At 43.8% G+C, this 11,679-nt stretch overlaps 1 protein-coding gene, 1 long non-coding RNA gene and 1 other non-coding gene across 4 annotated transcripts in view; 2 read left to right on the top strand and 1 right to left on the bottom strand.

The window, feature by feature from the left end:
• The first annotated feature begins 1,851 nt into the window (after positions 1-1,851).
• Positions 1,852-3,415, top strand: LOC114892716. The gene is made up of 3 exons (XR_003792770.1): positions 1,852-2,084; positions 2,840-2,915; positions 3,292-3,415. It is a non-coding gene; the product is annotated as an uncharacterized LOC114892716 (long non-coding RNA).
• On the top strand, positions 2,620-2,753 carry LOC114893508. Its single transcript, XR_003792927.1, has one exon. It is a non-coding gene; the product is annotated as a small nucleolar RNA SNORA13 (small nucleolar RNA).
• Positions 3,416-3,990: 575 nt separating the features above from the next.
• The window catches only part of EPB41L4A (erythrocyte membrane protein band 4.1 like 4A), a 259,311-nt gene continuing 251,622 nt past the window's right edge, over positions 3,991-11,679 (bottom strand). For both annotated transcript variants that reach the window (XM_029216795.1, XM_029216794.1), the window contains 3 exons: positions 11,401-11,511; positions 10,237-10,318; positions 3,991-6,134 (listed from right to left, as the gene is read on the bottom strand). In XM_029216795.1, coding sequence (XP_029072628.1) covers positions 6,006-6,134; positions 10,237-10,318; positions 11,401-11,511 — 322 coding nt within the window. In that variant the 3' untranslated portion in view covers positions 3,991-6,005. The remainder of the gene's footprint in view (positions 6,135-10,236; positions 10,319-11,400; positions 11,512-11,679) is intronic.

Genomic DNA, 11,679 nt, shown 5'->3' with positions numbered 1-11,679 from the left:
CAGATGTTACAGAGAATTCCTGATGAAGGACTTAGAGTTATTTACCTCCTTATTATCATACACATTTACTTCTGTATGGTCACTGTCCCTACTGTCCCAACAGTGATGTTATCATTCAGGCCAGTCCTTGTGTGATGATCACTGGGCTATGGGCTTGAATTTTCTTTTTCTTTTCTTCTTCCTTCCTTCCTTTCCTTTCTTTCTTTCCTCTTTCTCTCTCTCTTTTTTTCCTTTCTTTCCTCCCTCCCTCTCTGTCTCTTTCCTCCCTCCCTCTTTCTTTTTCTTTCCCTTCCTTCCTTCCTTCCTCCCTCCCTCCCTTTCTTCCCCTCCCTCCCTCTCTTTCTTTCTGCAATAAGCTTCAAAGAAACGAAGAAAGGTGCTGGGATGTGGTCTCTCTGGGTGAGTCTCTATAGGACTCACAGGTGCAAGGAGACCCAGGTGCTAACACACAGTCCAAATCACCGCAGTCTTTATCCCTTCAAGGAGTTATGGTTATCAGCAAGAAAGTAATTAACTACCTCTGCTTTCTTTCGGTGGTAATAATCAATTCTAAACTTCCAGCATAAAATCCCAACTCCTTACCACAGGTACAAAGCCCTACATGATTCGCTCCTGCCGGTCTCTTCCGCTGTCTCGGACGCCGCCTTGCACTCCACACGCGGCTCCAGTCACGCTGGCCAAGGTCTAGCTTCTGAGCACCTGAAAGGTGACTAGTCTGAACTAAAATGTACTGGAAGCATAAAATACACACTTAGGGCTTCCCTGGTGGCGCAGTGGTTGAGAATCTGCCTGCCAATGCAGGGGACACAGGTTCGAGCCCTGGTCTGGCAAGATCCCACATGCCGCGAATCAACTAGGCCCGTGAGCCACAACTACTGAGCCTGCGCGTCTGGAGCCTGTGCTCCGCAACAAGAGAGGCCGCGACAGTGAGAGGCCCGCGCACCGCGATGAAGAGTGGCCCCCCGCTCGCCGCAACTAGAGAAAAGCCCTCGCACAGTAACGAAGACCCAACACAGCCATAAATAAATAAATACATCTTAAAAAAATAAAATACACACTGGATTTTCAAAACCTAGTAGGCATATAAGAATGTAAGGTATATCACTAATAATTTTATAGTGACCACATGTTGAAATGGTTATACTTAGAACATGTTGAGTTCCTCTTAATTTAACTTGTTCCTTTTTAATGTGGCATTTCTAAAATTTTAAAATGACATTCGTGGCTCACACGAGATTCCTACTGGATAGAGCACGGCTCTGTCACATTTTCCCCTCCTTTGTTTCCTTGGCCCTTACACTATCTGGACTTAACAGTGTCCACGTTACCTGTTTAGTGTCTTTCTCACCCAACTAGAACGTAAGACAGGAACTCTGCCTCATTCACAGCGGATTCTCAGGCATTTAGAACAGCGTGAAGCACAGTAAGTACTCAATAAATATTTCTGGAATTCATGACCTTACTCTTCCTCAGCTGGAGACGGTGAGCTCTGTCTGTCCTCTCCCAGAACACGAGGTCTCAAGTCTTTTGGGCTACACCCGCAGCTCAGCGCTGACCGTGTGCTCTTGACACCGGGTGGAGGGGTGGTTGGGTACCCACACTGGAAAAACGCGCCTCCCGCGAGGAAAAAGCTTCCCGCCCGACGCCCCCGGCGCTCGGCGAACTCGCGCTCCTCAGAACTCTTTTCCCCGGGCAGCCCCGCCCCTCGGCCCATCAATGGGCACTTCGCCCTCCGGCCGCACGGCGGCGTCTCGCCGGGACGCGGCGGCCGATGGTACAGTCCGTCCTCCCCGCGCGCCTCGAGCAGTGGGTCCTTCCAGTCATAGAAAAGCATTGTGGGAAGGCCGCGCGTTCTTTCTAACCTCACCTCTCTTTCAGAGAGGTGTACGGCGCTGTACGGCGGCGGAGGTACGGACGGTCCCGGGCCTGTGGCCGCTTGGCCTCCGACGGCTGGGGCGCAGGGCAGGAGCGCGCGGCCGCCCTGAGTCTAGTGAGGCTGGCGCCGCGGCCGGGCCGGGTCCGAGGCTCCCGGTTCCTGAACGCGTGTAGGACCGCGGCCTGGCCTGGCCTCCGCCACGTTGTCGGTGAGACCTCAGAAAGCTCAGAGCGGCCCTGGGTCTGTGTTCCTATGCCGGGAGATGCGGCGAGGGGGGTGAGGGCTTTGGGGTCGATTGGTCATCGACTGTATGTCAGGGAATTTTTAATAGACGCGGGGGTTTCTTGCGTGTGACAGGGAAAGGCCTCACCGTATAACGGCACGTTTGCCTACCTTGTCACGGTGGGAAATCAGGTCATCGCAGAGCTGCCATTTCAGATTTAGATCTTGATAACTGTGTCGTGGTGCAGAACTTGGCGGAAATCGAATGACCATCACTAGCTCTGCAGGCGAGTTTTCATGTTCCTGCAGAACAGATCAGTTTCCTGGAAATTTTAAGGTTTCAGCCATTTGAAAGACGTTAATTTGGTGTTCGTTACCTAGTCGGATGTTGAGTCGTAAAGGAAACTGTAGAGCTGGGCTTAGTTTTTCTCCCAGCTCATCAACACAACAGTTCATCTCAGCCAGCTGTTTTGGGGACCGCAGCTTTGTGCCGCACAGCATTCCTTACGCGGTTTTCTTGCCGCCTTTGTGTTGCCCGTTCACTTTTGGAAACTAGTGGATGAGGTGTCAAAAAAGGCGTAAACCAAACACTTGTGCAGCCTTTTCCTCCCCTAGTATTTGACATCTTGGTGTAGGAGCTGCACAAGTAACAGTTATACTCCTATATTATGTACACATGTGGTTTTGATTCTGCCAACGTTAAGTGTATGTTTTTCTTAATAGGTTTTAATTTTTGTTCAGGTTAAAGATGGACGCTTGAAGCATAGACTGCTGCTAGCTGACTACTTACTATCTGGGAGCACAAAGATGACCTAAGGTAGGGTGATAGTTGTGAATTAGAAGTTGTCATACAGCAGTTATTTGTGATGTGAATTTTATCTTTCTGGATTGGGGGGCCTTCTCTAGTGGGTATTAGTTCAATTAGTTATTAAGGGTTCACTAGTGTTAGTACTGCCGCATCTGTAAACAAATAGTTAACTGCAAATGGGATAACTTCTTCCCAGTTTGTCATGAAATCTTTACATGATTTTATGTGAATTGTAAAAAACCACTTGCCAGATCTCAGGCATGTTTTATGTTGACATTTAAAGTCCAGAAGTGCATAACTTAATGCAGCGAAGAAGCATGTACTGAAAGTTTTTAAGATGTGGTGCGTGTAAATGTCAAATTGAGTGCCTTATTTTTCTTTTTAGGATGTCCTCGGTAAGGAACTTGACAACTTGATCTTCGGGAGTTGCTTAGAGTATTTAAAATTTCCAGGATTGCTAAAAAAAATACTGCTTTTGGATAGTCCATAAATGTACATCTAAAACAGTGGGGCTATAAATAAAATAATTCAATGGGCTTCTTGGAGGTTTGTGTGCTAAGTGATTAACTGCCAGAAAATAGAATTTTTTTTACTGAAGGATCATAGGGAGGGTACCTCCCTCTCCCAGCAACTTCAAAATTATGTTAAATCTCAGCTGTTAAGATTAACATTCAGTGATAGCGATCACTGATAACCTCATTAAATATAGGCTTATGCTAGGCTCCAAGGAGAAACACGTGCTTTCTTGTAGTGCCTCTTGCGTGATGAAGTGAACTAGACTATTTGGTTTCTAGGTCACAGGTGTGCTGTATGTTACTGCATTGTTTTTTTTTTTTAAGCTAAAAGCAAATCTGCCTTCACTTTGCAGGAAAGAACAAATAGTGTATTCGGGCATTCAAAATATTTATTGAAAGCACTGAACTAGGAGCTGCGAACACAATGGTGCACAAACACAGTTCCTCCCTTTGGAAGCTTACCTTTGTTTAAATGGAGGAAATGTCATCACAATTGAAAACTTCGTGAGACAAATTCCATGTATGATAGGATTTGACCGAGTCAGGGAAACCTGAGAAGGCAGTTAGGACTAAGCGTAGGTAAGTATTTATGCAAGGCAAAGCTGACCCCGTGCCATGTACAGAGGCCTTGAGCAAAAAAAATGGGTATGACCATAAGTCCAGATTTCTGACTATTGTAGTTTCTTTCCCTCTAAGTGTCATCATTTAGGTAAGAGTTGAGTGCTTAATGAGGCTTGAAGGTGGCCATTATGGGAGCTCTGGGTGTTACAAAATGAGGCTGAACAGGTAAGAGGCCAGACCACTTAAGGCTCTGTATAAAGCAAGGGGAAATCCATGATGGAAATGCACATTTGCAAAAAAAGGGGTGCTGATGGGCCAACTGCAGGCTACTACCACTGTCTATGCGAGAGATGACCACCTTGGACCAGGGTGGTGGTAAAGTTAAGGAAGAGAGATAGTTTATAGCAGATAGGAGTTAGTAATAAAGGATGTGTCCATAATGACTGCTAGGTGTGTAGTCTTGTACATTTGCAAATCCAGCTGGGGAGCAGCATTTTCAACTAGCTCTATTTGAATTGCCTTAGAAATCTAAGTGACCCCTTGGTACTACACTGGTTTTTAGTCTAAGCTATAGAAATAAACTGTGGGAATAAATGAGATCCACTGGGGTAGTGGAAGAGGGCCTAGATTTGAGATACTCAGCTGGAGAGGTAGAACAGCGTGAGCTGCAAAGGATAGTCAGAATGGTAGAAATAATGGGAAATGCATGAAAGAAACAAAATATTGTAAGGTAGCCTAAAAGTTAACTTGGATTTGGTGACATGAAGGTGATTTTTGAGGTCCACTTTAGTGGACAGATAATTTTTTTTTTTTTTTTTTTTTTTGCGGTACGCGGGCCTCTCACTGTTGTGGCCTCTCCCGTTGCGGAGCACAGGCTCCGGACGCGCAGGCTCAGCAGCAACGGCTCACGGGCCCAGCCGCTCCGTGGCATGTGGGATCTTCCCGGACTGGGGCACGAACCCGTGTCCCCTGCATCGGCAGGTGGACTGTCAACCACTGCGCCACCAGGGAAGCCCCTATCCTTTTAAGAAACTTGGAATGGGAGAAAAAAGTGGTAGCTGGAGAAGAATTTGTTGGTGTGAAATTTGGTTGGCTTTTTTTAGATGGTAGTCTAGCTGAGAGGAAGCGGCTGAATATATTAGTACTGGAGAGAGCAGGGATGAGAAGGCTGAAGGAGATGGGCTTGAGAGGACAAGTAGAGGGAACAGGAGAAAGGGAAGGACTAGGGTTGATGGCAGCCACGGCAAGGCTTGTTTGTTGGGTAAGGAGAAGATGAAAGGTGTCCTGCATGAGTATTTGTTTTTCCTGTAGACTGCAATCACCTGCAGAGAGGAAACGTCTGAAATAGTATTTGGGGAGAATTAGCCAGGCAGACTGGAAGGGACCATTTCAGGTGGAGGGTCATGAATTTATAAGCTGAGGTCAACTGAAATCCACACATAGCCTCTTTTTTTCTGAAAGCACAAGACAAGGACACTAAAAATTAAAAGCAGCACTTAACAAACTTTTTTTTAACATTTGCAAATAATCGGTGGAACTTAATGCCACAAAATACAGTATTACAAAGAACATGTGAATAAAAACATCTGCAGTGTGAAAGCGATGCTTCAGTCATGCATTTGTGCATAGGCAGATCCACCCAGAGTTGGGAAGAACCTTTCCATCCCACTTGGTGTACTACTGCACAGCTAGCCGGCTGCAGTCCAGGATTCCAGAACTTTGAACCGAAGCATCTGGTGTTGGTTGTGGCAGACACAAGATAACTTGGGAGTTTCCAGGAAGGAAAACATGGCATCAAGTGAATAAGTTTTAAAATACTGTCTTTCCAGTTACCAAATAAAAAGGCCCTTAGGCACAAATATACTGTAGTTAAACCTTTAAAAGATGCAACAGACTCCATTATTTTCTTCTGAAGAAACACTTCTGCAGGTCCAAGATACTTGAATAATTATAATTCACAGTTTCCAAGTAAAGGTGGCACACACACCCTTCCCCCCCCCCCCTCCCTAGCCCTTCACTGGGATTAAGTCTCTATCTTGAGGCGTGAAGCTTGGGTAGTTTTTATTGTTTTTGCTGTGTGTTTTCCAGCCAGATTGCTTGTAGACGTCTGAGATTTTTCTTCAATCAGGCTATCTTTAGACCCGTTTCTTCTCTAGAAAAGAATGCATTTGAAAAATACAGAAAGTAAGATTCAGAGAAGAAACTACAGCCAAATCAATTTTATTAACACAAATACTAAGATTTAAGACATCACGTTATATTTAGGAAAGGTATGTAATGTCAAAAGCTGTTCACATATTCCCTTTATTTAAATAGTTATGATAAACAACATGAAGATTGTGTTTAAATCTTAAAAAAGTTACTCTGACAGTTACATGCATAACAAATCTTACTCATGAAAATCAGGCATAAATCTCAACCCATTCCCCCAATGAAGTGTTATTTCCATGGTAGTTGCTGCTAACCCAGGCTCTCAGGCCTCCTGCTTTTCCAAGGAGGGGCAGAGAGATGAAGAGCATGGGGAGCTGGGGGTAATTTTTACTCTTCCCTGATTGTATTTTCAGTAGTCACTGAAAGAAACCTGTACAACACAATGCCCTGGGGACCCGCATCACTTGGGGCTAGAGCTCCCTGTTAGCTGCGGTGGCCCCATCCTGGAGAAATGGGAGTGCAGCTGCCAGAGCCTGAGCACCACACCCAGGGCTTCTGGAAGTGGGTCATGTCCTCCCACAGCCACAGGTGGAGGCCCTGAGGATGACACCAAAGTGCCTCCACAGCTCCCTCTTCTGCTTAACAGACCTGCTCTTAGCTCCTTTTAGAGATGGCCCAAGCTGTCAGTAGATCTGGCTAACAAGCGTATTTCCTTCCACACAAGTACCTGCCCATACATAATGAGCTACACTCCAGAATTCATTATTTTGAGATTCATTTGGGCTAAAAATAAACTACCCTCTAAGCGGCTGTCTTTCATCTGTTCCTACACTGGCTTGATTTGATTTACTCATATTCAGAGAGGCACCAATGGAGCAACAATTCTGCTAAGCATGAGGAGTACAAATCAAGCTAATTTTGGATCGTCCGACGTTATCTGTTTGGGACAGGTTTCTAGGTAACGGGAGAGGGAGGAGGACACCAGAGCATGAGTAAGTCAGGGCAGGGGAATAGAGAGCTAATATATCAGAAGAATCACTATCTTTTAAGTTTGTTGAGGGTTGAACCTATCTCTTCTGCCTGCACACCTTAAAGGAATAAGGAAAATGAATCAAAGTCCCTAATCCACCCCACTTCTACCAGGCTTCTGCATGAAAAAGTAAGGTGAGGTATAGGCAGGCCAGGCCACTAGCAGAAATCTGGCATCATTCTGGAACTTAGGAAATGCAGCTTTCCCACTTCCCCATATCATTTGCATCCTTTCTCCACATGGCAACCAGATCAGTTGTTTCCTTTTGGCACTCAGAATAAAATGCAAACAAACTCTTTCCCATGGCATCTAAGGCCCTGCATTATCCACCCTCCTTCCCCTTTACTCTGCTCAGACCTCAAACATCCCGGCCCTTTCCAGCCTCAGCTCTTTCTTCTGCTTCCATCAGCCTTTCACAAATACTCACATGGTTGGCTCCTTCTCTACCTGTGAGTTTCAGCTTTACAGGTCACTTTCTGAGACCGTCTTTGCCCTACCTTTCTAAAGTGAGGTCATATGTTCGTTTTCTAACTCAGACCTTTGTTTCTTCATAATACTTACCTAGTTGTTGTTTTTTAAATTGTTTTACCTGTTTACTTTTACGTATTATGTGTCAAGGCTAGGAGTCAGCAAACATTTTCTGCAAAGGGCCAGATTATAGACTACCTTCTGTCTCTATTGCATATTCTTTTTCCCTCCCCACAAGCAACCCTTTAAAAACATAAAAACAATTATTAGCTCCTGGACTGTACAGAAACAGGCTGCAGACTAACTTTAGCCCTTGGGCTGTAGTTTGCTGACTGTCCCAGTGAGTGCCTTGTCACTCCTTAGATGTGCTCATTAGATAGCTGTTGAATTCAAAATCAAAGGTTCCCAGAGACAAGCTTAGAATCAATGCCACTGATTAAAAGGTGCATGTGAGTTGTTCTTGTATGCAGCACAGTGACGGCTATTCTTTCAACATTTCATGTGTATAATTTTAAGTTTTTTGAGATTCCTAAATGATGGTGATTAGAGAGTCTAGAGTAGTTGGAAAAGCAAAAATACATGAAATTCCCATTTGTATTGAAGCCAACTTAAATTTAAGACCCCAAAAAAAGCTTTGAAAAGTAACAGTGCTTATTAATCTTCCCAGCAACTTTAAGAGGTAGGTTATTATCTACATTGCAAAGAAATTTAATCTTAGAAGTTAAACAATGTTCAGAGTCACACAAGTGGTGTGTGGAGACAAGGAGACACTAATGCAGGTCCTGTCTGAATGTGAAGCCTCAACTAATCATGAATGTAATTTTTTTAAAGTGCTATTGACTTGAAACAAATTGTTTGGATAAACTATTAGCTCTCTCAGATTTATCTAATCAAAAATTACACAGATTTTAGTGGAAGTTGTGGTTAACCACTCAGATCTCCATTCCAGACTGAGGCATTCATTCCCCAGCAGCTTGGAGTGTTGGCTGCCATACAGCTCAAAGCTGAGCCCCTGGGACTTCCCTGGTGGCGCAGTGGTTAAGAATCCGCCTGCCAATGCAGGGGACACGGGTTCAAGCCCTGGTCCGGGAAGATGCCACATGCCACGGAGCAACTAAGCCCATGTGCCACAACCTCTGAGCCTGCACTCTAGAGCCCACGAGCCACAACTACTGAAGCCCGCGTGCCTAGAGCCCATGCTCTACAACAAGAGAAACCACGGCAGTGAGAAGCCCGCACACCGCAATGAAGAGTAGCCCGTTTACCGCAACTAGAGAAAGCTCGCGCACAGCAACAAAGACCCAATGCAGCCAAAAATAAATAAATAAAATAAATATTTAAAAAAACCAAAACTGAGCCCCTCCCCAGGAACAGCCCTGCGCTAAAGAGAGCCACCTTGTTCAAGGTCATGCCCCCTCCCAGGGCCACCCTTTATCCAGTCACTTGCTACATGGTGAGTGTTTAAGGCCCAGCCCCCTTGTCTCCAAGTGGGATGAATCAGAAGAGCCATCTCAGCTCCAGAGCTCCCCATGGGATCATCTGATGCCTTTATTGGGACTATACCACTCAGTTCAACTCTTGCCTATCTCCTAAGAGCACTTTCCAGTATACCTCCTCCATGCAAACCTCCACTGCAGAATCTCTTCCTAGGGAACCTAACCTAAATTAGCACAGGCCTTTTCTGTCCTTGCTCGAGTCACTGACAAAAATGAGTCAAGATAAGCACAGGGCAGTATATGATGGATATGCTGGAGTCACGGTTCTTAGGTTGTCCATGAACTTCCTGAATTGTATGCTTATGTGCATTAAATATGTGCTTACATGCATTTTTATGGGGAAGAGACAGTAGCTATAATTGCCTTTCAAAGGGATCCACAATCCAAACAATCCACTGCAAACAACAGGCTGATACTGATCCATTATAAACATCAAGTTTGTTTCTGGAGTAATGATTTAAACAGATATAAATCCATCCAACAGCCTTACACAGCCTCCATGTTTTTCTATCGCATTAAAAAGAAATACAATGAGAGATGATGTCAAACACCTTGCTGAAATGTCTGCTACAGTGCTCCCCTGATAACAGCTATCTAATTCAGCTGTCACATTGATTTTGTTAAGGCAGCTAGATGCTTTGCCATGTCCTTGAGTTCCGTTTTGACCACATTTTCTAAACATTTCCAGAAGAAAAGTAATTCTCTTTGATGAAGAAGACAAATAAAATAGGACTTGAGTAATTCTCTGTCTGCCATCAGTTAACGATCAAACATGGGCCCCCTCTAAGTCTACCACTTTATCCCTGTTTCTCTGGCTCAAAAAATAATCTAGACATACTTTTTAAAATTAGTGAAGCCCATTGTTTCTTTATTCTGGCTCCAGACAATCTTACGATCTTTGTTATCATTGGCTTTGCCCCAAGCCTCAGATCATTTTAGACCTTACACTACCTCTAGCTCTCACCCCTAATGTAACTCTTCCCAGGTTGTGCCTTGTCTTGATCACACACCCTTCCTTCCTTCTCTTTCCATGTTTTGTACATGTTTTTTTTTAAACACAGAATCTTGTCATCAGTACAACACCTTCTTAAAACTTGATTATTACCTACTTGATGAACTGTGGAGCCACCAGAACCCTGAGCATCTGAAGATCGGGTCACAGGAAGTGGAGGTACAAGATCCGTTTTTGAACTGCAGAGAGTCAGTTTTAGAATTAATGACTGAGGCAGTACCTAGAATCACAATCTGAGTTGGAAAAGGGCTATAGCAAAGTAAGCATGTTTTACATGTCTTTGTCTTCCTTACACTGCCTACCACAGTGCTTTACACAGATAGGCATTTCATAAATGTTTTTGAATTCAACGGGTTAAGTAACTTGCCCAAAATCACAGCAAATAACTAGAAGAACCAAGAATATAACATAGGTATGGTTCCCATGTGCTTTTCTTACTGTGATATGTTGTATAAGTGGATTTTTGATTTGTTTCTAGAGAAACACTTATTGGCCATTTATTCTTTTTTTATAAACCTATGGAGCTATAGACAGCAATGGCCTACATTTTACAAGCAAAACAAAACAAAAAGAAACCCAGCCTATATCTCTCTCCAACGGGCTAGGCTATCTCCCAATTTGTTAATGTTTATCAAAGTTTTAAGCCTTAATTCAGAGTTTAATGGCTGACACTCCTACCCAGCAATACCAAGTACATGAATTTCCATGACTATAGTACTTTTACAAATGGATGCATAGTTATTTCATTAACACATTCATTTAACATATAGTACCTATCATGTCAAGCTGAGATATGGCCACTTTCCTCGAAAGAGAAACTAAATAACACAAAGAAACAAACTACTGTAATATATAACATTTGCTGTGGTAAAAGAAGACAAAATGCCATCAGTTCCAACAGAAACTCTTATGCCAACTTCTCTCAAATATGGATGCATTTATTATTCAAAATAGAATAGCTCATGCATTTTCTCTTTCTTCTGAAAGCTTCAGTGCATAGCTTGGAAGGGCCATAATTCAGCCTAAGTATAGTCTAGGTCTGTGCTATCCAGTATGGCAGCCACTAGCCACACATGGCTGCTTAAGTTTAAATTAATGAAAATTAATAATATTAGATTTTTAGTTTCTAGGTCACAGTAGCCACATTTCAAACACCCCATAGCCACAGATATAGAACACTTCCATCACTGCAGAAAGTTCTATTGTACTGTGCTGTTCTGGAGCCATGAGCGTGATGATGTACTCACACTTGCCTACTTACTTCACTTCTGAGAGAACGGATCGCTCTCCATCTGAACACTGGGACCTGCGATACTGGCGGTAACTTCGAGGTGAATGAGAATGCCGGATGCGGACTGGGTCACCTTGAGTCCTAAACAAGACACCAAAAACCGTGGAGACAAACATAGCACAAGTCAGAACAGGATAATTTGGAGATTTTCCTTAATATTGAAACTGCAAAGGAGTAATAACTTTGAGAGTTTTAAAAAGGACTTGATTCCTCTAAGCGTGGAAAGTCTAAGTGGCTTCAATCTCACAA

Source organism: Monodon monoceros, unplaced genomic scaffold (genome assembly GCF_005190385.1).
Source record: "Monodon monoceros isolate NGI ecotype Baffin Bay Population unplaced genomic scaffold, NGI_Narwhal_1 Super_Scaffold_12, whole genome shotgun sequence".
NCBI lineage: Eukaryota > Metazoa > Chordata > Mammalia > Artiodactyla > Monodontidae > Monodon > Monodon monoceros.
This window is presented reverse-complemented; position numbering and strand designations above follow the sequence as displayed.